The sequence below is a fragment of the Scatophagus argus genome, chromosome 14 (genome assembly GCF_020382885.2).
Source record: "Scatophagus argus isolate fScaArg1 chromosome 14, fScaArg1.pri, whole genome shotgun sequence".
In the NCBI taxonomy this organism is placed as follows: domain Eukaryota; kingdom Metazoa; phylum Chordata; class Actinopteri; family Scatophagidae; genus Scatophagus; species Scatophagus argus.
The window spans coordinates 7,606,648-7,631,381 of NC_058506.1; the positions used below are offsets into that span (position 1 = coordinate 7,606,648).

Consider the following 24,734-nt stretch of genomic DNA (forward strand, 5'->3'; position numbering starts at 1 on the left):
TAAGTCAACAGATTGCCTGTTGCTTTGAAATTTCCCAAATGAAGCTTATTTTAGCAAAAGGAGTTTAATCTGACTGAGACATGTTATGTTTCTGAATTTTACTGACAACAGCATGGCCTTTGGTATTCAGCCTCTGTGTCAAACATTTTTTGAGTCTGTGTCTGTGTGTTTGTGTCTTTGTGAAGGAGTGTTGTATTCCTAACTATTGTGTGTATGAGCTTCTCTATTTTGGAGATTTGCAAGAAAATGATGGATGTTACATGGTGTGAGAGTTGATGATTTTCAAGGACTTGTTGGGAAAATGTTGAACATCAGTGCAAATCTCTTGAACTAAGTCCTGTGACTGTCCTGCCAGGAAAATGTCTGCTCCAATCCTGGACAATGTAAAAGCCATGGACACTAAATTACAGGAAACTAAATCCCAGGACCTTAAAGCACAAGATAGTAAATCTAAGGATGACAGTCCTGGGAAGACAAATGCCTCAGATTTGGAATCTGTGGACAGGTTTGATACACAAAACCTCTTGAGTGCTTTCAGTGGGTGTGAACTGGGACAGATTCTTGTAATGAAAAGACTAACACCCAAAACAGTGAAATTCAAATGTTTAAAGGGTCTGTCTGGTGGTTTTATATTGAATTGTTCCTATAAAAAGGAATCTTTGTTTTAATTTGACTAACATGTTCTGTCAAAAATGCCTTAATACTCCACAGCTGCTTTCACTGTATTCACATGCAATGGTGTAATTTAGCTTTTTATAATTGGAACCTCCTTCAGTTCTCCTCTACAAATAACGGTCTTTTAAGTGTTTTTTTTTTTTTTTAAACATTAATCTATCCCAGCATCTGAAACTTCTGTAAAGGTGGGGTATCAAAACTGTTATGAGGTTCTTAAAGGTGGATGGTGGACATTGTCACAGAATCATTCTAATGGTACAACATTGTAATTCCTCTCTCTTTGTGTAAAATTTTACTCTCTTTCATTCCTCTACCTAAACTTCATTGTGTAAAGCACTTTGAGTTACCTCTGTGTATGAATTTACCTTGCCTTTACTTGTCAATACCATAGGATGTCATTTTCATCCAACCTAAACCACTATGGCATGGTGCATGTAGCCAGCGTCAGTGACGTTCTGCTTGACACATCTTTTACACCGCCTTGTCAGCGCATGGGAGCCATGGTCGCATTCCGCTCCTTCCAGGAGTTCACCAGGTCCGTCCATATATAAAATACTTATTCACTTGGATATTTTTTCTTTGGCAGGTGGATATAATAATCCGTTTTAAGTGTGATTAATGAGGTGTATGATTTGTCTCTTCAACAGGAACATCACAGATGTGTTGAGTTGCTTCTCTGATTCTCCTCCCCCAAGTCCAACCTTCCCAGAGGGAGGTAATCCTGTCCTATACGGTGAAGAGGACAGTAAGGTGACAAGAACACACCATTGATAATCAAAGGCTGGTCATTGACCTCTATAACCGCACCTTAAAATGTAAATGTGTATTTCCGTTGTTATCCAGAGTATCCAGGATGAGCCTATCCATATCTTAAATGTAGCTATAAAGACCGACAGCGACATCGATGACGATGGCCTGGCAGCGAGCTTCCGAGAGTTCACTCAGTCTAAGGTGGGATGTTTTTGTGCATCAAGCTCTTGTATCTCTCTTAATTTCAGCGGAGTGTGTGAGATGGCTTAAGAAGATCTTGCCATTGTGACATTTTTGCCTTTTTCCCGTTACAGAAATCTCTACTGTTTGAACATGGAATCCGTAGGTTGACTTTCCTTGTGGCTCAAAAGGTGAGGGCCCTAATTAACACTTACTAAGTCAGCTACCTTTCTCCACTGTGTTCTGCCCTGCATGTTACCAATTCAACAGTTCACAAAAGCATGTATAAAAATTTTACAAAAGAGCAATCCTGCATCCATCTTTCTTCTACTAATATTTTTACTAGTTTGTTCATATGGAATGATACTGTTATGGTAATTGTAATAATTTGCATTATTAAATTATTAAATTAAGCTTATCATCCTGTTTGTCTCTGTATCTCTCTCTGCATGCCTTGCTTTTGCTACATTTATGATGACAGGATTTCAGGAAGCAAATCAACTGTGAGGTGGACCAAAGGTTTCATGTAAGTAGAAGAAGATAAAGGAAATGAGGACAGGTGGCTCTTTGATTTCATCCGTTGGACAAGTATCAATGCATCTGGTTAATAATCATTCAAACACGCCCTACTGTGGAGGTGCACATTAAATATCCAGACACTCATCTGAAACAAATCAGTTTTAAAATACTGTAGACAGTTCACAATAAGTACATTAATGAGACAAATAGACAATGTATTAATAGTCCTTCATGGATTTTATTTTATTATCTGCATTGACTGCTTGATCTTTAAAAGCCATGGCATCCTACAACTCCTCGACTTCAAGGGAAGATTATTCAACTCTGCTGAATGAGTGTAAATAAAAACTTACACACATCATTGTTCTGAATCAGTAAGGTTTTGATTAGCCACAGTTTGCTTTTTGAGGAACTGAACCTTCAATTATGGCAGTTTTGTGATATATGGTCTGCTGAGCTGTACTAAACAGGTCCACATTTATCTTTCTAGGGTTGACCCATTTTTAACGCACTAGCATTCAAATTATGGGGATAATGATGGGGATTTAGAACAGGATTAGATTTTGGGGAAAGGCCTCGTTCTTTGGCCGCTGCTGTCCTTGTGAGAATAGGCATTGATTTTTCTTTTGATGGCACCACAGTCTCTGATGAGTGCTGATCATGCTAATTGGTGTCACAGTCATTATGTGGCTCTTGCAACTTGGGAGTATTCCTAAGTGGTCTGAACCTTTCTGCCTGCTCACCCTGAACTGGTTTTTCACTACATTGTGGAGGTGATGTGTAATCACAGTGTCAGATCGTGGCTGCAGAGATTTTCTGGGGTGTACACTGTTGCCATTTTCTTGTTATTGTGTAGGCTGGGAGCTGATGAGAGCTTCTCCAATCGGTCTGGCATTGTTTTGGCAAATGGGACACTTCATCTGATAGCGTCAAACATGGCTGCCAGGCATTATTCAGAGGATCAGATGTCTCTGAAAAAAGGAATGTTTTATTCATCAGCATATATATGGCACCACTCACTGTGTTCCCTTTATAAACATATACATGCAGTCTATTGCCATTATTATGTGAGCTTTCTGTCTGTGTGAACACACAGTGATTTCCTGATAAATTACATGCATCTAAGGCGAGGTTCTGATCAACACTGCATAACACTCCATATTTAGTGGTTGAGCCATTAAAAAAAAACAAAACAAAAGAAGTCCATAATAGTTTGTCACCTGCATGTCTAACACTGCTGCATGTGCAACTACAGCTTTTGTTATGAAGACATTACTGATTTTTCTCTCTGTCTCTGTTTCACTTTCTTCCACGCAGAGAGAATTTCCCAAATTCTTCACATTCCGTGCCAGAGACAAGGTGGGTGGTGTTTACTCATGTAGAAATTAACATTTGTATTGGAAAAATGAAGGGATGTACACCTGACGTGCGTGCAGAAAAAAAACCCAGAACAATTAAGAGACCTTCCTTTGGCTGAGACCATTCAGAACTGTGTTGTACTTCTCAGAAACAACTTTTTACCCCCTTGATGGTGCTGAATTTCACTTCATCACAATCAGTGCTCTCTGTTACCCCTGATAGTTTCACTACAATAACACCACCAAAACTCATTAAAGTAATGAACTCTTTAATCACACTATGTCTCGCATTTAAGAGAAATGACATCCATTAGCAGCTTTCTGAGATCAAGATTGCCCAAGATTTCATTGACTTAATACAGTGTGTGGCTCTCAGGCATCTTTCAATGCTTATATCAACTCGGCACCCCTGAAATTGCCAATTTGCTCTACTTCTGTTAATGGAAGAGATGATGACAGGGAAAACTAATTTGTAAAGAAAAAGTTCTTCCGGAAAGTCTTTGAACACGTCTGTTTAAAATTCTGTAGTGATGTATGTGTTTGCGGTTGTGTCCTGCCTGCTTCTCAATAGTTTGAAGAGGACAGGATCTATCGCCATTTGGAGCCGGCACTGGCTTTCCAGTTGGAGCTCAACCGTATGCGCAATTTTGCCTTAACTGCTATCCCATGTGCCAACCACAAGATGCACCTGTACCTGGGTGCAGCCCGTGTGGAAGTGGGCACAGAGGTTACAGACTACCGTTTCTTTGTGCGAGCCATTATCCGCCACTCTGATTTGGTCACAAAGGTGAGAAAACACTGGAATATGTATCCTTTGCGCTACTTTTTTCATGCTGTTTTGAAATGTTTGAGATTCTCCAAAACAGCTGTCCTCTTATTTGACCATAAATGGCCCCTGTTAACAGTTTTGTTTCTGTTCCTTTAATAGGAGGCCTCTTTTGAATACCTTCACAATGAGGCAGAGCGTCTGCTACTGGAAGCCATGGATGAGCTGGAGGTGGCTTTCAATAACACAACCGTACGGACTGATTGTAACCATATATTCCTCAATTTTGTCCCCACGGTCATCATGGACCCATCAAAGGTTTGTGAAACTATGACACTCTCTCTTTAACATGCTGTGAGACCTCAGTTCACATTGATTCATTTGTTTCTTAATAATCCTTCCTGTTAGATTGAGGAGTCTGTGCGTTCCATGGTGATGCGCTACGGCAGCCGCTTATGGAAGTTGCGTGTCCTGCAGGCTGAACTGAAAATTAACATCCGCCTGACTCCAACAGGCAAGCAAATCCCCATCCGCCTCTTTCTCACCAACGAATCAGGCTACTACCTGGACATCAGCCTGTACAAGGAGGTCACTGATTCCCGAACCGGACAGGTGGGGCCCAAAGACCGACAGGTGGGGCACTCGCACATCTTCCATCTCATCTCCATATTGTCCAGTCATTGGCAAAGGGCTTTAGCTCCATCCTGGAGATATCAGCTCCCAGAATGCAATTTACCAGCTTCTCGAATAAATGTGAAGATGGAGTTTGTCATTTTTATGCAGTAGCCTGTAAAATGTATTTCTAGCTTTAAGATTTATTATGCTAGAGTAGAGATTCAGTATGGTGTTACGCCCTTAGCTTGGTGGACAATTCTTTTGGTAATATCTTTTCTCCATGCAGCTGATCAGGTAAGTTACACTTCATCCAGCCATCTGTCCATTATCACATCCAACCATAAAGAGCTGTAAGCAAAGGGATGTTAAACAACTGCAATGGGCATATAGTTGAATCTATGTGTAAATATGATGAAAAAATGGCTGTTATCCTGGTACATGTTTCATTTGTTATTTTCCTGTCTCTCTTTGATTTTTCTTTTTTTGTGGTTGCTTTATTAGTTCCGTAATATTCAGTGTGAGAGGTTTTGAATTGGGCTTCTGATCTTAACATGCGGAAAAACAACTTGCATTTCCTGCAATCATTGTCATTGTGCAGTGGGATGCTTTTGAGATACAAAGACATGCTGTTGAGATTCTTTAGACGTTATGGGCCTAAATCAAAAATCTCTGTGACTGGAAGTGTCTGCAGAAATGCACCTGTACTAAGTTCCAAGTGAATCATGTCTGTCTGATGGCCCTAATAATTTATGATAAAGCTGATACATCCTCTCTAGGTTTTGACTACTTCCTGTCTGCATTGTTGTTTAACATCTAACTTGTGCTTCTGTGTTCATGGTGTATTAAACAAGGGATTGTTACATCATATACCTCATATTGGTTGCAGTTGCTCTTTATCCATACCATCATCGTCATCATTCTCAACACTCACGATATTTTAGCTTGGTTGTTGAAGAGGTCAGTTAATCTATAAAGTGACTCTTTGTCTGTCCCTCTTTGCCCAGATCATGTTCCAGGCTTATGGAGACAAGCAGGGTCCATTGCATGGCATGCTCATCAACACCCCGTATGTCACCAAGGACCTGCTGCAGTCTAAGCGCTTCCAGGCGCAGTCTCTGGGCACCACCTATGTCTATGACTTCCCAGAAATGTTCAGACAGGTACAGCTCAAAACTAATAATTCATATCAGCCTGATTATATTGACGCAGCAACTGTTTTCCAACTGTCTCCCCTCTATTCCCAGGCTTTGAAAAAGCTGTGGCACTCTAGCCAGGCTTATGCCCACTTAACAAAATGCCCTCTGCCTTCTGAGCTGCTCACCTTCACGGAGTTGGTTCTTGATGCTCAAGGTCAGCTGGTGCAGATGAACCGACTACCAGGGGGCAATGAGGTCAGTTTTTTAGTTTTACACATGAATACAACCTTAATACAGATACAGATTTACGTTGACAGGAGTTTTTTCTTTATCTGTCCACCTCCTCTTTCACAAAGTGCAGTGTCTTTTTCATGCTGTAGGTGTCTCTGTGTCTCTTTGGCTGGGTTCTTGAGAGCTAGTTAAATAATTGTTGTATGGCAGTGCTTAATATATTGTTAAAGGTTTATTGAAAACTAATACCTATGTCTAGTAATTCTATTTAAACCAAGAATAAAATGTTGCAGTGTGAATCAGTCATGGAGTATAATATATGGAACATCTCACACTTGACCTCATTCCCAGCTATACCATTTGAGCAAACACAATTACCCTCAAAGTAATAAAAATATTAAAATTGACTGTTGACACTATAATTTGTCATGCAACATTTATAGATAGTCAGTACTGTGTTACAAATAACTTTCTTTTTTCTCTATCCAGATTGGTATGGTGGCATGGCGGATGACCCTGCGTACACCAGAATACCCAGCAGGACGTGAGATCATCGTCATAAGTAATGACATCACACACAAGATAGGCTCATTTGGGCCCCAGGAGGACGTGTTGTTCCTGCGCGCCTCAGAGATGGCGCGAGAGAGCGGCATCCCTCGAATCTACATCGCAGCCAACAGTGGGGCCCGCATTGGACTGGCAGAGGAAATTAGACACATGTTCCATGTGGCCTGGCAAGATCCAACTGATCCCTATAAGGTCAGCCAACAAAGTCTCAGTCATATAAATCTCTATATGTGGGCTTCCCACAAAATTCACTCCAAAATATTATTTCGTGTGTAAATTCCTATTTTATATGGTAATCCAAAAATGTATCTACCTCACAACTGTCATTTCTTCAGACATCCACCTGCCAGCTGCTTTGTTTAATTATTCATATACAGTATACCAAATATATTAGTGGATGTCATTCTTATGTGATTAAGTAGTAAGCGGCCATTGCTATGTTCTCTTACAGGGTTTCAAGTATCTCTACCTCACACCTCAGGATTACAAAAAGGTTTCAGCCCTGAATTCTGTGCATTGTGAACATGTGGAGGATGAGGGAGAATCCAGGTATGTCCCTTCTTATGAAAATAAATCTGTAAGATGCTGTAGTGTCAGTCAAATACACCCCTGAGATTACCACAGGGCAAAGGGAAGGCTCTTGGATGGTCACATCTGGCTCTGATTGAATATATGTGTTGTTGTGCAGGTACAAGATCACTGACATCATAGGAAAAGATGAAGGGCTAGGTGTGGAGAATCTGAAAGGGTCTGGAATGATTGCGGGAGAATCTTCTCTTGCTTATGAAGAGATCATCACCATGAACCTGGTAGGACTGAAGTTGCTACACTTGTGTACAAAGAACACGTACACCCACTTAGTCTCCTCTTTAGCCTTGAGCTGCACACTTGTATCTTTCAAAAACAAGGACTTGTTCTATACAGTTTGTGCATCTGGTTACTTAACATGCATTTGAAGACCTAACATGATTGTCTTGTCCTATAGGTCACATGCAGAGCCATAGGGATTGGAGCCTATCTGGTGAGGCTTGGACAGAGAACCATTCAAGTGGACAACTCTCACATTATCCTCACTGGGGCTGGAGCACTCAACAAGGTAAAAATATCTACAATGTAATGCATGTGTTAATACAACACAAAGATATTTTTTCAGTTAAAAATGTGATACGGTTTTGTAACTGTGCATTGTGCTCCTTCAGCAATGTTGAATAATCACCAAATGAGTTACCTCTAAATTCACAACAGAGCTGCATTTTAATGAGGAAGTCACTATAAATACCCTTTAGTTGTGATAAAATTTTTCTCCTTATACGAAACGAAGAGCAGGCAGATCTGGAAAAAAGTTGTGTGTAAGTGTATTTAAAACTGTGCGTTAAAAATGAATGAACAGGACAAAAATTCTGAAAAATAAAATGACAGAAGGGTTTGTGTTTATATATCAAAGAGAAGAAATTAGAAAAGTGCTCTATGATTTTGGTGCTGTTCCAGCTCAGTGATCAGGCCTCCTCCTGCATCATTCTGTTCTACTAGGATTCCCTTTCCAATCCCAGCCACAGGCCTGCCTGCCACTCATAGTGGAATAATTGAAAGCGAACCATGAAGTTGTATTTGCATAGAAATGGAGTGACATGCCGGAGGCTGCAGTGCAGGACACCCATATCATTTGTTTTTAATCAAAATGAAAAGTTTTGCTGAGACAGATTGTTTTCTGCATACAGTTGATTGGTGTGTGTGTGTGTGTGTGTGTGTTTGTATGTCTGCCTGCATGCTTCGCTATTTCTCGTCTTCCTTTCCATTCCCTGTCCTTGTCATAGCATTAAGATGACTCCATTTCAAATTAGATGACAGATTCCAACATGACAAACATGCAAATGGCGCATTTATGGCTTTGGTGGGTGCTCAGTTGTTTTTCAGTGACCCCACTGTTAAGCTCTATTTGTGGGTGGAGACACATAGTTTACTGACAAGCGTTAGTGGTATATTGGAGTATATCCATTGTTGACAATAAATTGTCTTTTATTTTAAAATATGACTGATTTTGCTTGCAGTGCGGGCAATTTTTTTATTTTTTTTCTGCTCGTTTATCATGCGGTTTCCTGGCTATTAAAGGAAATTTAATGGAGAGCAGGAGGCTGCCACCCTGAGATCATCATTTCATTAGCTGCTGGAAAGCTCTTATATTTTCATGGGGAGTGGATAGTAACTACTAGCACAAATATTCTAGTAAGCTGTTACATCCTGTTTGCCCCTCATTTCCCTCCTCCCAGCCATCTCCCTCTGTTCCCCCTTCCATATACCCTCTTCTTCTCTCTGCAATGGAATCTTAATGAAGCTGCCGATGACCGGAGGCACAGGGGTTTTGTGTATGTCAAGGTGACTGCAATGTTTCTTGGGGCCGCAGGCTTTCCTGACAGCTTTAGGAGAGTGCCCTAGATTTGTAGCCAGATACATAACCATTAATGGTAATAAAGAAAGTAAATGATGGCTGAAAAGGTGAGAGCTGAGGGTAGAGATTGAGCTTCTCTCTGATTTTTATGGAGCCATGTCAGGGCCCTGCCACCTGTTCTAGCCTGCTTATGAAAATAGGGTGGGCTGAGAATGAGATTTTATGGCTTGAGGTTGGCATAGGAGCAGTTTGGAAGGTAAAAATAGTTTGGTGGCTCCCAGCAGCCTCTATCACAGCTGGTACTTGGGGGATTCATAACGCATGTGACAACAAAAAGGGATGTAACCCTGTTGAATGATTTCAGTGTTGTGGATCAGAAGGGGTGTGTATTGATTCATGGTGTCCATTAGATAATCATCAGTGTGGAGTGGAAGAGTGGAAAGTGGTGCCACCTACCTGTGGCCGATGTGGTGGAGACATTTCTGGCTGTTGATAACCTGTATTGACAAGGCAGCGGGGCCATTTAAGACCGGGTCCCTGCTGTTACTCTTGAGCTCTGTCTGTTTGCACACTCATTGATCTGCAGCTCCCCAGACCAGAAGCTTGGTAACAAGCTGTTGTCGGCCAGGGCTGCACACAGCAAGAACAGTGGATTAACTCTGTTGCCTGCATTGGAGACTGGAGAGAGGAGGCTTTTAAAGGTTGAATCCACTCTAAATTAAATTGGGCAAGAAACTGCTTCTCTGGTTTTTAAGCAGGTCTTCAAGAGCAGTGTGTCCAGTTTTCTGCTGTATGTGACTTCCTGTTTCATACCCTCGAAACCCATGTTTAGTTTCATGACATAGGCCTAATAAAACCAAATCAAATATCAGACAGTCTGGGATTCATCAGAGAAACTTATTATATTTATCATCCTTTTTTCCCTGATGAAAAATCTACACCTTCATCCTTTTCATATCACAGGTGCTGGGCAGAGAAGTTTACACATCAAACAACCAACTTGGTGGGATCCAAATCATGCACAACAATGGGGTGACCCATAGCACTGTTTGTGATGACTTTGAGGGAGTCTTCACTCTTCTGCAGTGGCTCTCCTACGTGCCCAAGGTAGTGATTATTTGTTTTTGATAGAATGCAGTATCCTATATGAGTGTGATAAATTAATTTACCCAGATTTTCAGAGCTGTGTGTGTTTTGTCATTGTAAAATAAAGACATTGCCTTTCTTCAGTGTAAATCTAGTCCGGTGCCCATCCTCAATGCAAAGGATCCTATAGATCGGCCAGTGGAGTTTGTGCCTACAAAAGCTCCCTATGACCCTCGCTGGATGTTAGCAGGACGTCCCAGCCAGAGTGAGTGTCTAGTCTGGGTTATTATTAAGCATAACTGTCATACATTTGCTTCTCAAGCTATTGTTGGCTTTTCCCATTCTTCTCAGTTTTATATCACTGTATAAATATCTTTACGGTTCTGATTGTTGATTGGACAAAACATGCAATTTTGAGATGTGAGCTTGGCTCTTTCTCTGTTATTTAAAATTAATTTAAAGATTTATCACTTTAGCCTGAAACCCCTGGGTTAAAGGCTGGAATAATTCATTAATTTAGAGAGAGACTATTAAGAAACTGAGAGTGGCAAGATCAAGATAGTACCAAAATGGGTCCATTGTGCTTTGCACTGCGGGTCAGGACCGATCAGTGTAATTGCAGCTTCGAACAGCAGAGAAATAGGGGAAAGGCAGTCACCGTCTCTGGTAGTGCTGAGTGGCAAGGCTTAATTGAATGGTAACCCCATAGGCTGGGCGTGTTTGTCAGGGTGTGCACGCAGAAAAAGAGCTGGATAAGCCTCCTTATACAGTCATCCATCATGGTTGCTGCCAAGTTTACAGATTCAGAAGAAAAAAAAAATACACAACCTGCATGACTGCATGAGGATTAAACCCAGGCATTTGAAAACACTGCAGAAAGAGAGGATGTTGTTAGAAAACTGATTCAGTAGCATTTCACTTTATGATAATGCACCTCACTGTCTTTTCCTCTTTCACCCTTTTCACTCTTTTCCACCTTCTGTCACACAGCTCCAAAGGGTTCCTGGCAGAGTGGCTTCTTTGACCATGGATCCTTCATGGAGATCATGCAGCCTTGGGCTCAGAGTGTGGTGGTTGGCAGAGCCAGGTAAGTGTCTCAACGAAACAGTAAATCCAGATGACACACTGCCAATAATGAAATCCAGGTATTTTGTAGATGTCAGCACTGAATGGCCTTTCTCCACAGACTGGGAGGAATACCTACTGGGGTGGTTGCCGTGGAAACAAGGTCTGTGGAGCTGTCAATCCCAGCCGATCCAGCCAATTTGGACTCAGAAGCGAAGGTAGGGGCTCCCTCAATGCATATGCCCAAGCATGAACTGGCTTCCAAGTATTTAGACATTTACAGACATCTGAATGTTGATGCTGAATTTCTGACTTGTATGTTTAGATCATCCAGCAAGCAGGACAAGTGTGGTTCCCAGATTCTGCCTTTAAAACAGCCCAAGCCATAAAGGACCTGAACAGAGAGGGCTTACCTCTTATAGTATTTGCCAACTGGAGGGGCTTTTCTGGAGGAATGAAAGGTATTTTTATTTCCATTGTAATCAGTCAGTCTGGTTTGGGGCCCATTCAGTATCTCATATGAATTTCTCCTTTTTAGATATGTATGACCAGGTGTTGAAGTTTGGGGCCTATATTGTTGATGGGCTGAGGGAGTACAAGCAGCCGGTGCTGGTTTATATCCCCCCACAGGCTGAACTGAGGGGAGGATCCTGGGTGGTTATAGATCCTACCATCAACCCTCGTCACATGGAGATGTATGCAGACAAGGACAGCCGGTGAGTCGGACGGAATGAAGTCAGATTAAGTGTCATCTTATTCGAAAACTGGCTTTGTTCACTTTCACAATTCTCATCTCCAGGGGTGGAGTGTTGGAGCCTGAAGGAACAGTGGAGATCAAGTTTCGGAAGAAGGACCTGGTGAAGACCATGAGAAGAGTAGACCCGGTCTACTTGAGCTTGGCTGAAAGATTGGGTAAGTCCTCCTCTTGGATCCCAATTAGTTTTTTGCAGGTGTCTTCACCCCCCTTGGCCTTGTTCTCATCCTAGTAAGGAGCAATATATCATGTGGGAGCATGTGTGCTTTCACAGTCGTTCTTTATTTTGATTTGATTGTATCATCTTCACTGCACTCCCCTGGGACAAGTGTCAATCACATCCTGCTCGGATCAATCACTGGCTCTCCTGTCTCTTCTGCGCAGCCTATTGATTTTCCTCCAGGCTCAGAGCAGCTCTGGTCTTATGCTGCGGAATGGAAGGGACCTTTCTGGGGAGGGTCTGCGAGTTTACAGATTGGAATTGACAGAAATCAGTCTTTGCTGACAGTGGCCAGGGGCTTTGGGGGAGCTCTGAAACAAAATGCTGTTAGCAGGAGTTAATTGACTTGAGCTGCATGCTCATGTGGAAAATGATTTGATGGCACTGGGACTATAGCGGAAGACCAGTTACGGGACTGCTATGCAAGAACAGAACTTTTAACTTTCACACTTAAAATCAATCCCTAGTACCCTGTGCTGCCTGTATGTATTAGCATTAAGTGTTTGTAATAGAAACAAGTATCAGTTGATTTGACAAGTGTTTTTATTGGGTTTTTTTTAAAATGCCCTACAGGAACCCCAGAGCTGAGTCCCCCTGATCGTAAAGAGCTGGAGACGAAACTGAAGGAGCGAGAAGAGTTTCTACTGCCCATCTACCACCAGGTGGCTGTACAGTTCGCAGACCTGCACGATACCCCAGGTCGCATGCAAGAGAAGGGAGTAATAACGGTGAGCCCTTTTTACTGCTGTCATGCGTGCACGTTTTGCTGCAGTGTGAATGTGTAGTATGTGAATAACCTCAAAAGCCCGCAGGAGAGTATCGTTCTAGCTGCTGCTGCACCTGCCGAGTGAATAATGTTTGGTCTCACTAGGCTGTGAGACGTGTCCTCATAATTATCTTCTGATGACCCCGGTCAGACACCTTAGAAAGTGCAGAGCAGCCTCGGGCAGACCCCATCTCATTCTGTGCCTTCACATCTTTCACATACAAGCATTACACACACTCACTTTGCTCACATGACCAGAGGGGTCTCTGGCAGATGGATGGCAGGGAGGATATTTTGTACACACAGTATCATTTACTATCTGTACTGGTCTGCATGTGATAGTAGATCCTAAAATGACATCCACAGATTTTCAGCCCACTGTCATTCCTACTTAATTTATAGAATGACAGATTTCTGTACAAAAAATCTGTTTTACTTCGATCAAAAAATGCACAACATAAGATTTCCATCGACATTTTCAGTTAGGTTTTTCGTAAAACTGAATTAACCATTTTAACTGTAAATTGTGTTGAAACAGTTTAATTTTATGTAAATGAATTCACACATACTGTATATGTCCAGGAATGATGTGTTTGAGAAAATAAAAAAAAAGCTATTTCTCCAAAAGAAGCCCCATGTACCACACAGGCATGTTTGCCAGCTATTGTCTTTTCTGTAATGCAGGTTCCCAGGGTCCTTACAAGTTGGTGTATTTTAAGGATAAAAATCAAGGCCTTGAAAGTTTTTGAAAACATACATAGACAGACTTTGACTGTGCTTGAATTTATATATTTTATGCAAGAACCGAAACTCAAGTTCTTGTTTTGTTTTTACTTCTCGTTAGCAAATGAACTAAATTCCACTGTCTGCATGTGTGTCTCCCATAGTTTTCTGCCCTCAATATAACACAGACAACTGAGAAGTGTTCACACATTTTAGCCTCTCTTTTTAATTGTTGTCTGTGAGGTTCTTATGAGAAAAATTCTCAGTGTTGCAGCAATAATTAACTTTGATCCACATCTCAAACTATGCCATATTGAGTCCTTGAATTTGTGAGAACTGGGGCTTGAATGTCATGTACAAGAAGGTGTGTAGACCTTGTTAATGAGTTCCACCTCAGTGTGACATCCTGTGTATGCGCCGATACTGAAAGAAAATTGTTCTCACATTGTTCCCACTCTCCTTTAAAGTCTCAAATCATCAAATGTACTTTCTTATACCTAATATGTAAAATTTACACACATTTACATTATTATTTCTTGTCTGTTGCCCATCACAGGATATTCTTGAATGGCAAACATCCCGCCTGTTCTTCTACTGGCGTCTGCGGCGACTGCTGTTGGAGGAGACGGTCAAGAGGAAGATCCAAGCGGCCAACAGTGAGCTGACGGATGGTCAGGTCCAGGCAATGCTGCGCCGCTGGTTCGTGGAGGCTGAGGGGGCTGTCAAGGTAAAAATGCAATATGTCAATATGTTGTAGATTTTGTCTTACAGTCTTGCAATATTTAGTGATAGTGAGTGGAAAATGCTGAAAACCATAATTAATATCTCCCTAACTCAGTTTGTAAACTGGATTTTAATTTTCAGAGCTTCAAAGACTTTGAATTTAACTAATTCTGTAATAGACGCACAACCTCATAACCGCACAGAAATGTGAAAAGTAGCTTTTTCTTTTTCAATGCCTTTAATCTGTGTTACACCAAAACAGTGCAACAATAGATTAAGCTCTTGGACATGTCATTTTTATTGATTTGTATTTTTAGATTTCAGTATCTACTCATATATAAAGTCATTAAATCTGGTCTACTGTGATTGAGAGTCTTTGACAGATTGTTGTCGGCATTAAAGTGCCTGGAAACAAAAGAAGTCTGTGGTTTAGTTCTTTTCTGTGTAAATGCCTTAAGTAGTCACCTTCTTAGCCCCTGGGAATGATTACAGAGGTTCTGTCTTTTTACCCTGCAACCTTCTTATTCATTCCACAAGGTGCACCAGATAAAGAAACAGTCAATGTTCTTATTAAATTATGGTGATTTAATACAGATGGACTGATAAGTGGTGGTAAATGAAAATAAACATCCCTCATAGATGCATAAATGCTGCTTCTTCTGGCCCAGTCTTGGTCTTAGAGGACCAGCCGCAGGGGGGACATGAAGCCTGCCCAGCGTTTGAGATCTCCCAAGAAGTAGACTTCTTGTTACCTAATATATTATCCCAATCAGGACTGGCTGTCTTAAGCCACAATTAATCACAGTCCTGGCACGTGCAGATAGGAGAGCAACACGCTGTTTCTTAATTAAAAGCAAACAGATTAAAAATGATTAATAAGGGCATTAAATGTTCTTGTGGACCTCAAGCAGGACGGTTCATAAAAAGGCAAGAGCCCATTAAACCCCTTAGCCCCCAAATCTTTGCTAAGCCCTCCAGCCCGGCTTTGTTTGGGATCAGAGATGCCAACACTCATGAATACTAATTTTCCCATCAGGTCCAATCAACAAGACATCGGAGCCTCAGCTCGTGTCTGCCCATCTCTTTTGTTGTTGTTTATATTAATTTGTTGATTAATGATATTTAATCTTTTTTATGTTATGTAAGTTTTTTTAATTGTTAACATTCTTTCTTGGGACTTTTTTTTAACAAGTCATTCTTCAGAAAAGGGATTTGTAGGCTTTATTTATCCATAAATACTTGGTTTGAATCTTACTGATAATGATTCGTCATCTCACCCCCTTCCTGTCATCATGTAGGCCTATCTGTGGGATAACAATGAAGAAGTGGTGGGATGGCTGGAGAGACAGCTAGCTGAAGAAGAGGGTGCAAGGTCTGTCATTGACGAGAACATAAAGTACATCCGCCGAGATCACATCCTCAAGCAGATACGCAGGTGATAATTCTAAACAGTGCAGAGTCAGTGTGGTGAAGAGTTCTCCAGTGAAACACATCTGCTAATGATGTTGTTTTTCCTTCTTGATTTTATTTCCAGCCTTGTTCAAGCCAATCCAGAGGTTGCTATGGATTCTATTGTGCACATGACCCAGCACATCTCAGCCACACAGAGAACCGAGGTGGTGCGTATTCTGTCCACTATGGAGACATCAGGCTCCTCCTAGTGGGAGCCTGGCTTCTCCTCCCTGCCTGGCTTAAGCACAGCTCATGCCACAACCACAGCCAAAGGAGCCTAACTCAGCCACACCTGCTCCTGGCCGAGACCTGAGCTGGAAACTGAGGCTGGAGGAGCCGACTAGAGGGCCCTTGGTAGTTGCCAGGATACTGATGAATTGTTGGCTATGATTCTCAGTAAGAGTTCAAATGACTGACATGATTATAACTTGGAAACAGTCTGAACATGTATGCTGTTATTTAGATAAATCCATGCATTTTGTATCCAAGAGCAATTGAAAACTGACTTCAGAAATACCTACTGACTAATATATGATGTACTTGGAGTTTACATAGTTGGCCCTAGTGGATGTTTATGCTTCCATGATAATCAGTGCCCTCCATTTGAACTGGAGTGTGCATAATATTCAGTTTTTAATGTTGTCGTATCAAACTGCACCTTGGTTTGTGACATATACTTGTTAAGATTTTCAAGTGTTTTGATGACCAATTCAACAATGACAACACATAGCTGTGGGCACCCACAAGAAAGCGGGTTTTGAACTCCTAAGTAGGGAGCACTTAGTTACTGAACAAAGGCGGGGAACACTATAACACATTTGGACAGGAGAACCCAGCAGGGAGCAGGGAAAAGGTCCCTTTTAGACCCCGACTGTTTCACAGTTACCCTGCAGTGAGCAATGGGCAGCCTGTCCCACAACAAAACCACAGCTGTCCCTTCTGTTCTCACTCTCACAGCACACACATGCTACTTCAGATGCACTTTACTGCTTACTGTTCCCTCACACTGCAGCCAGAATCAAACCTGCAGTTACTGTTGCGTCAAGCCTACAAACATAAACACATGCACACGCACACTTGTACAAACAGCAAAACGCACAGAGATGATAGTTTAAATCAAAAGTGACAAAAATACTGCACCTAGTGGATAATAGTGTGGTTGTTTAGAAAAATAGTGAACTTGACAACTATTGTGTTTGCTTCTAAAATCAATCATTCAAAGCTGAGGGATTTTGATTTGTTATAGCTAAAGAAATATTTTTGAATTTACAACAGTTATGATGGCTAAATCATGAAATGTTTTGTTTTCGGAACAAAAGCCACCGTTCACTGGATTTACATGTTACATGTCTAATTCTAGCTGTAATCCACATTAACTGTCCTATTTAATGTTTGTACTGTATGTATATCAAATGTTACTTATTTTTAATATTAATTTTTTTGAAAACAATGTTTGAATCACATATTACTTTTTTCACTTGAGTTTGTTACACATAGACAGGCAAATTGTGGTATCTGTATCATAAAAGAGGATTTCTTTTTAAAGAACAGAGAACATAATAATAGGAAAACAGTGCCGCCATGTTGAATTTAGTCCTATAGATCATTGTGTCACATGCTCTGCAGATGAAGCAACGTTAGCAATGTGAAATGGCTTCATGGTCTGTGCTGTGCCGTTTATGTGCCTGTGCTGACATGTAGTCCGGTTTCTTTATAAGTAACTGGTTGTTTTCCTGCACAAGGATGGAGAAGAAATTACTGTGATGATCTCTAAATGTGTCTGCAAATTTAATAAAGCTTACCCGACTTAGTTTAAATTGTGTTTGTTCAAAAATGGAAAAAATTCTTCGTTTTTTTTTTTTTTTTTTTTTTTTCAAAAGTCCAGCTTGCACAAGTTTGTAGTAATTTAATTTGTCATTTATTTTTTATTTTTCATTGATGATCCTCAGGACAGATACCAACATCACTGGAAGCCTCATTAATTTTAACCGTCAGAACAAAGTCTATTACTCTGGAGAGACATTTTGTGATTACTCGAAAATGATAGTCTTCCCGTTCCTCAATCCACAGATGATTAAAGTGGCATTTTCTTCCTGGCTTTTAAACTTCAACAGTATTAAGGAGGATGAAGCAGATCAAACAAATACTGAGGGATCTATCTCATCTCTCTTTTTTTTTTTTTTTTTTTTTTTTTTTGTTAATTCTTTCATATCATCCCCTTGGCTCTGTCAACTCTTTTACCATCCTACCAACAAATATGTAAGACAAATTGAGTTGCACGCACCCAATACCCACCACAATTACAGAAGGCCCAATAAGAAAATGACTCATTTGGTGGTATAATTGGAAATGTGCCTTGCTTGGTCTCTGGTCTCCCAGGGGGTTTTGCTCATTTGTGGTGGCATGTTAGGCTGGCTAATTCTTCTTTTAATCACTGACAAAGTGCCGAATCAGGTTCTTTCTCAGCCATTGGAGTGGAGTGAGCTGGAGGGTTGTGTGAAACTTGCAAGAAAGCTTGTGATTTCTGTTTTTAAAATCTGTATCAGAAGTGTTGACTTATAATAAAATATATGTAGATGTAGTTCCAACAGTCATCAGTCATGAAAGGTTTGGTTTTGATCTTTTGTCAGTCAAAAATATACATATTTTTGAGGTTGCAATAAAAGAACTAAGATGAATTTTGATTGTTTTACTTAGCGGTAAAACAATCAGCCTGGTAAAACAGCCTTAATGATTGCTGCTTTCTGGCAGAGCTGCGACAAAACCAGCAAGAAATATTGATGGAAAAAAAGGAGAAAATCAGTGCCTGTGATGAGATTGAAATTGAGGCATTAAGATGGCAAAGAAGGGAGACTCAGGCGTGCATCTGAGGCTACCATAATTCCACATTCACGTGCCTCAATGACTTGACAGCACTTGAGAGACAATGCCTGTGACCCAGTTGCAAGATTCCAATTAGCAGGGTATATGCAACAGTTGAGATGAAAAGGGAACAGGGTCTTTACAGAGCCCCAGGGCTGTCTGATTACTGCCTGAAAACAAGAGTCTTTTGCCCATGACAAAGAGTAGACTGACGCACAGGGAGTGCCAGGCCCCAGCTGTTCTCCTTCTCTCTGGGCTGAGGATTCTGAAGAGCTCATCTCATCACCGCCTGCCTGCCTTTTTACATTTCAACTATATTGGAAAATGTATAGCCACACACATTAAGATGTTTTCATATGTGTCTTATTAGTTGAAATACTGCTGGTGGATTTTTCCTGCCAGTTTTGGATAGAAACAAATGACCTCTAGGTCATAAGCCTATCTTTTGCCTCAATGCATCCACAAATACACAATGCCTATAGGCGCCTATTGTTGTACCTGTGGCCCGATAGCTGCCTCCCAAATATTTTTAATCTCAAATTAAGCAACGATTATGCATATTCAATCCAAAAAAGTAACAGTATACATTTCCATAACCATACTAAAGCATATAAACTATGTGAAATATTCCACATAAATGAGAACATATTTGTTATACATTTAAATCATTTTGCTTACTTAAAAAAATATATAAAAATACATTTTTATTAAAAGCTTGAATAAAAAATACATTCTTATTTTAAGTTGGCAAAATGATTTAAATGTATAACAAATATGTTCTCATTTATGTGGAATATTTCACATAATTTATATGCTTTAGTATGTAGTAAATCTATTGTTAGTGGACTACTACTAGATATATTAATACAGCAATATAATTCAAGTTATTCATGTGCATACTTATTAAAAGTACACTACCTGTATATTGAAATGCAAAGCTTCATGTGCTTAAAATTTGAACTGTTCTTTCCACACAGACAGCAAGCAATATTTAATTTATACGTCACATAACCTGTATTTTAATATACACTGAAAAAAATGGCGTGAATTAATTTTAGACTTATTTTTAATTGAGCTTCAGCGTATTTCATGAGTTAAAATACTCAAACTTAAATTTGCACTTATTGAAGGTGTTCAAATTTGTTAAATTAGGAAATCTCTTGGCCAATATCATGAATTAAGAATCATTAAACATACAGTATGTTGTTTTTCATATTACTTACAGTTTCTACCAAAGACGTAGAATGAGTTGCCATCTTCAGTGTTAAACAACCACCAAAGCTGCCTGATGTGACTCATGCAGAATTGTTCACAGACGAGGTAATGCTTTAAAGGTTTATCCACCTTATGTTTAGTCATGTTCATGGACTTTATTCATCACTAGTTTTCTCAGTCTGGGCTGTGAACAACAACTTATTTTCAACCCAAATGTAAATGTAAATTCACATCAGACGACTGTGCATGACTAGCGGTTTACTTCACATGGTGAAGCAGAAACGTAGAAGCTTACTGAAGCAGCTCCTTTCCATTATGTTTAGTAGCTCTGACAATGCAGCACTGTAGAAACAGTACATGTGCCCCAGTCTAGCTGGGTTTAAGCTGAACCTCAGATGTGAAGAAAACACTGCTGTCACACCACTGGCTTTGTTTGCATATAGTTTTATGATGGTGGTGCTTCTGAGTGCTAATTCCCCATTCATTTCAAGGCTTTCAAGATTTACAATGTTTGATAAACACATATAAAGAAGGAGATTTCTGAAAGGCAATTTCCATCTATAGATCACAAATAAAATAAATGATGTATTGTATATTTAATGTGAGGAGGCCAGCCTGCAGAGTTATAGTTAGGCAGTGAATCTCTCCAGGGGCAGCAAGGCAGCCTGTCAGCCAGGTGCACGAGAGGCTTAGTCTTCAATCTGCATTTGAAACGTGCCACAAGGGTCAAAGATTACAACACCCTGTGATCATCACCACATAATGCATGCATTCTTATTCTGTCAGAGCTTGGTAAACATTGGCAGACTAACTGAACATGGGGACAACAGAGAGGAGCCCTAATTTACAAGCTGTCAAACCTGCTACACACAGGAGAGAAAGAAGGCAAAATATGTCTGAATATGTTTTAAAATCTTGTAATCATGACTTCACTCAAATGTACAGCTTTTTTTTTTTTAATGGAAATCAGATCCACCAGCAAAACTCCCTCATGAAGTGTCTGTTTTTCATCTTCAGGAAGAAATCAATATTATGCTGTGGCTGAGCACACAATTACTGAGTTGTTATTTTTATTCTAATACACTGCTCATGTACTTGATGGTAGATTCGTCCCTGATATCATGAAGCCCAATAAAAGAGAAACAAAGCTTAGCTAATAAAAACAGTAATGCAAAAAAAAAAAAAAAGAAAAAAGAAAAAGAAAACGACGCAGTGCAAAAAGTTCCTTATAGCTGTGCATTGCAGACCAGGTGAAGTTGCCCCTTGCACCATGCAGCCACCCTCCCTCCCTCCCTCCCTCACCCCCGTCCCAAAATTAACATTCATGGAGCCACTGGAGTGTGGCGAGCTGAGTACATCGAGCCAACGATGAGATGCAGGGATGGGGAGGAGAAGGAGGATGTGAGCCCCCTCCACCCTCAGCCTGATAAGGGCTGATGGAAGAAGGGCAGGAGTACATTGTTGTGGTGAGGGTTGCCCAGGATGGGATTGTGGGAAAGGTCAGCAACCAAGGTGCTACATCTTTGCAACCACACATACATCACAATTGCTACTGTATATTAATAATTGGCATGAACATTATAGTACCAATGACAGGTCTGCATTGCATGTTGGAAGAGTCGGCAAGCCAGTTACCTGACATTCAGTAACTGCTTTCAACCGTTATAGAATCTCAGTAAAAATGTAGTTTTCAACCATTTTGGTATAATCCCATCAGCCTCAGCTGTGATTCTGGATAATTAAGAAATGGTTGCGTAATAGCATGCTAAGCTGGGGAGCATGATTCAAAATTATAGCCTACCATAAGCATCAACATGCTAGTATTGTTATTTTGAGCATATTAGCATGCTGATATTAGCATTTAGCTAAAAGCATCACTTTGCTTAAGAACAGTCTCATAAAGTTGTGGATGAGTCTTATAAGTGGCCAGGCAGTTCTACTGTCAGTTTGTCTTGTTGTTGTTGTTCATCTTCTTTTTCTTCTTGTTCCTCTTCTTACTACAAGCAAATCTGTCTTTTTTTCCTAGCATCAGTTTGTCATATATGAAGCCATCAATCAGAAAATGACAGACATCTCTACATTGTCTAAATGAAGAACACAAATTCTCTGAATTTTGTCTTGATAACTGAATTTTTGACACTACTGTGAAATAGGCCTTGGCAGTTGTGGAGTGTGAAGCCATATATTGTTTTTCACCAGGCAGGCAGCTCAACAAAATCACAGCTTTTCCTTGGTGTCTAAGATAGCGAATGTGAGCCGTGTGTGATGCAGAATAAACATCAAATGTTTTTTCCCTGCTCCAGCACACCTGATTCAAATGATCAACTCATCATCAAGCTCTGCAAAAGCCTGCAGGAGCATGGAGACATCAAAACATGTGGGGCAGTGGGTCCCCATAATGAGTTTAAATGAAAACACTTCCCTCTCTGGATTTGTGCTGTGTGGAAGGGAGACATGCGACTTCAAGGTTTAAGGCTCTTCTTCCTTTTTTATTTTCCTCCTTCCTCCTCAGAATGCCCGGGCCCAACTCACTGCTGCATCTATAATTTAGGTAAGCATTCTTTGATTTTTCATTTTCCATTGAAATCTCTTTAAATCATCTTTACAATGTTGTAAGTTGTAAGTGTTGAAATGTCACTAACAGCCATAGTTTGGTAAATGAGGGCTAGCAGACGTTTCTACTTGTTGTTTACTGGAAGCACACATAATTTGCGTTCCTCTGACTTCAGCATCACCACCCGCAGTGAGAGCAGGAATGTTGCACTCTTCAGCATACTGATAGTTTGAGTTGGTCTTTTTGACTTTCCCGTGTAGCATATCAAGATTAAAAAAAAAACAGTGATTGCAGTTTCAAGACAGCTTACAAAGAAGACCACGCAGTCTGGTACACATATGTGCACAGTAAATTCATTATGAGTTACAATATGCACAGTTGTGAAGTTGAATGTAAACACTGGTCCAGCAGTGGCCTATTTTGAGAGGTGTACCACATTAAAATGCATGCATTACAGGCATATCAGTGGAGCGTAGAAAGCCGACTCCCTATGGAAATGTTGGTTTACTGCTTCTCATAGGGCCTGTGGATGGGTTTATTTGTGACCAGTGTCCTCTGGCTTTGAAGGACAAAGGCATCCAACCATTGAAATCACTGGCCTGACAATATAGCATACTGTAGTGTCATCTGACAACGCTGGTAACATTTAAATCTCTGCAAGAAGACCTGCATTTTAGGTGAATGTCCATTTAAGGAAGCTCTTATTGGCAATTAGATTCAATTAAGTCACTGAAGCAAATGTATTTCCCTCTCTTAACGCTGTTAAAGCGTACTGCTTATAGCCATAACAAAATGAAGTATTCTGACACTGAAGAAGACTTTCACCAGACACTTTTGACCAAAGATTGGATCAAAACATAGCCGTATTTATTCTAATGGCTCTAGGGAAAAGATCTATGAAGTACAAACTAGAGGAGGTGTTGACTTGGCAGAGCTGATGACCTCTCCCTCCATCCTGGTTGTCCACCCCATTACACACACACATACTTGAGCACACATACATTTTGCAGAGCAGGGCTTTTTCATACTTGAGCATTATGAACTTGATTGCAAATGAGAGGAGTAATGTCTGTGCCATGTCTTTGTCTCTGGGTTCCTCTAAACTAGAATTACAACACACAAAGTGATGTGAAGGAATACAGTGTACGAAATGTGTGGCATTGTGTAAAACTAAATATCTCTTGATGCCTTCATCTGGCATGATATTTAAGGGTACTGTTTAGGATGTTGTTTGTTTGGGTCCTATTTGTTTGCTATGTAAAGCACTTTGTGACATCATAAATGGCTGAGTTCACATATTGGTGGTAATAATCAACTTCTAATTATATTTTTATATTATATTTTTTGAGAAACTATGTCAGTACTAAGCATTGCCAGTGTAGGTTACAGAATAACTGAAAATCCATCAAATTTTGATGCATTTTTATTGTCATCTTACCCTCTAAAAAATTAACAGCAAGTGAAAGTATGATTAAAATCTTAACGAGCATGTCTGCCTTGGCCTTTGTAAGTGAATGACTTGTCAATATCTATAACACGCTGAAATCGTCTCAGCACTTGGCCCTACTGATTAAACACTGCAGGAGAAGAAAGTAGGTGGGGAACACTCGCATTTCTGTCCTCTTCAACTTTAATCAAAAGTACACTGACGTGCTAGAACCCCCTCCCTCTCTTTCATAATAATGGACCGCTAAAAATTCAGGAGGCAGGCTTCACATCAATCACTCGCCAGATTTGAGTCCAATGCAATAAATATGCAAATGAGGAGAAGCCAATGTCTCGTAGCTTTGAGATCAGCACAAGGAGAAAAAAAAAAGGGAAAAACTGTATTAATTGCCCGTGGCCAGAGGAATCCTATTACTGTGGGCATTGATTATAAAACTGTATGTGTGAATGATTTTCATGCAGAAAGTGGACTACCAAGCCTAGAGCAAAAAAATGAAGAAAAAGTCAAATTAGCGAATTGGACCAGATTGTGCAAGACTAAAAGGAAACGGGAACGGCAGAAAGGCCAAATCTAAGTTCAAATAAGATTTAGATTTGAAAATGAAAATGATTTCTATCTCAGCTAACTAACTAACTAAGAAAGTATCATCTTATGTCCTATTGTAATGTTCAACTATTAACTTAC

The 24,734-nt window shown here is 40.3% G+C and overlaps 1 protein-coding gene across 6 annotated transcripts in view; it reads left to right on the forward strand.

Annotated features, from left to right (window-relative positions):
* Positions 1 to 17,782, forward strand: part of acaca (acetyl-CoA carboxylase alpha) — a 32,200-nt gene extending 14,418 nt beyond the window's left edge. For 2 of the 6 annotated variants that reach the window (XM_046410048.1, XM_046410049.1), the window contains 26 exons: positions 1,067 to 1,210; positions 1,323 to 1,425; positions 1,519 to 1,626; positions 1,740 to 1,796; positions 2,087 to 2,131; positions 3,442 to 3,483; positions 4,054 to 4,269; positions 4,411 to 4,566; positions 4,657 to 4,881; positions 5,868 to 6,023; positions 6,108 to 6,254; positions 6,720 to 6,989; positions 7,249 to 7,346; positions 7,486 to 7,606; positions 7,783 to 7,893; positions 10,147 to 10,290; positions 10,414 to 10,534; positions 11,260 to 11,356; positions 11,456 to 11,552; positions 11,660 to 11,795; positions 11,873 to 12,050; positions 12,134 to 12,246; positions 12,882 to 13,036; positions 14,354 to 14,524; positions 15,819 to 15,955; positions 16,055 to 17,782. In XM_046410048.1, coding sequence (XP_046266004.1) covers positions 1,067 to 1,210; positions 1,323 to 1,425; positions 1,519 to 1,626; positions 1,740 to 1,796; positions 2,087 to 2,131; positions 3,442 to 3,483; positions 4,054 to 4,269; positions 4,411 to 4,566; positions 4,657 to 4,881; positions 5,868 to 6,023; positions 6,108 to 6,254; positions 6,720 to 6,989; positions 7,249 to 7,346; positions 7,486 to 7,606; positions 7,783 to 7,893; positions 10,147 to 10,290; positions 10,414 to 10,534; positions 11,260 to 11,356; positions 11,456 to 11,552; positions 11,660 to 11,795; positions 11,873 to 12,050; positions 12,134 to 12,246; positions 12,882 to 13,036; positions 14,354 to 14,524; positions 15,819 to 15,955; positions 16,055 to 16,181 — 3,475 coding nt within the window. In that variant the 3' untranslated portion in view covers positions 16,182 to 17,782. Of the gene's footprint in view, positions 1 to 355; positions 506 to 1,066; positions 1,211 to 1,322; positions 1,426 to 1,518; positions 1,627 to 1,739; positions 1,797 to 2,086; positions 2,132 to 3,441; positions 3,484 to 4,053; positions 4,270 to 4,410; positions 4,567 to 4,656; positions 4,882 to 5,867; positions 6,024 to 6,107; positions 6,255 to 6,719; positions 6,990 to 7,248; positions 7,347 to 7,485; positions 7,607 to 7,782; positions 7,894 to 10,146; positions 10,291 to 10,413; positions 10,535 to 11,259; positions 11,357 to 11,455; positions 11,553 to 11,659; positions 11,796 to 11,872; positions 12,051 to 12,133; positions 12,247 to 12,881; positions 13,037 to 14,353; positions 14,525 to 15,818; positions 15,956 to 16,054 lie in introns of all 6 variants that reach the window. The other 4 variants (XM_046410050.1, XM_046410051.1, XM_046410046.1 and 1 more) reach the window with 3 other exon arrangements.
* The last annotated feature ends 6,952 nt before the right edge of the window (positions 17,783 to 24,734 follow it).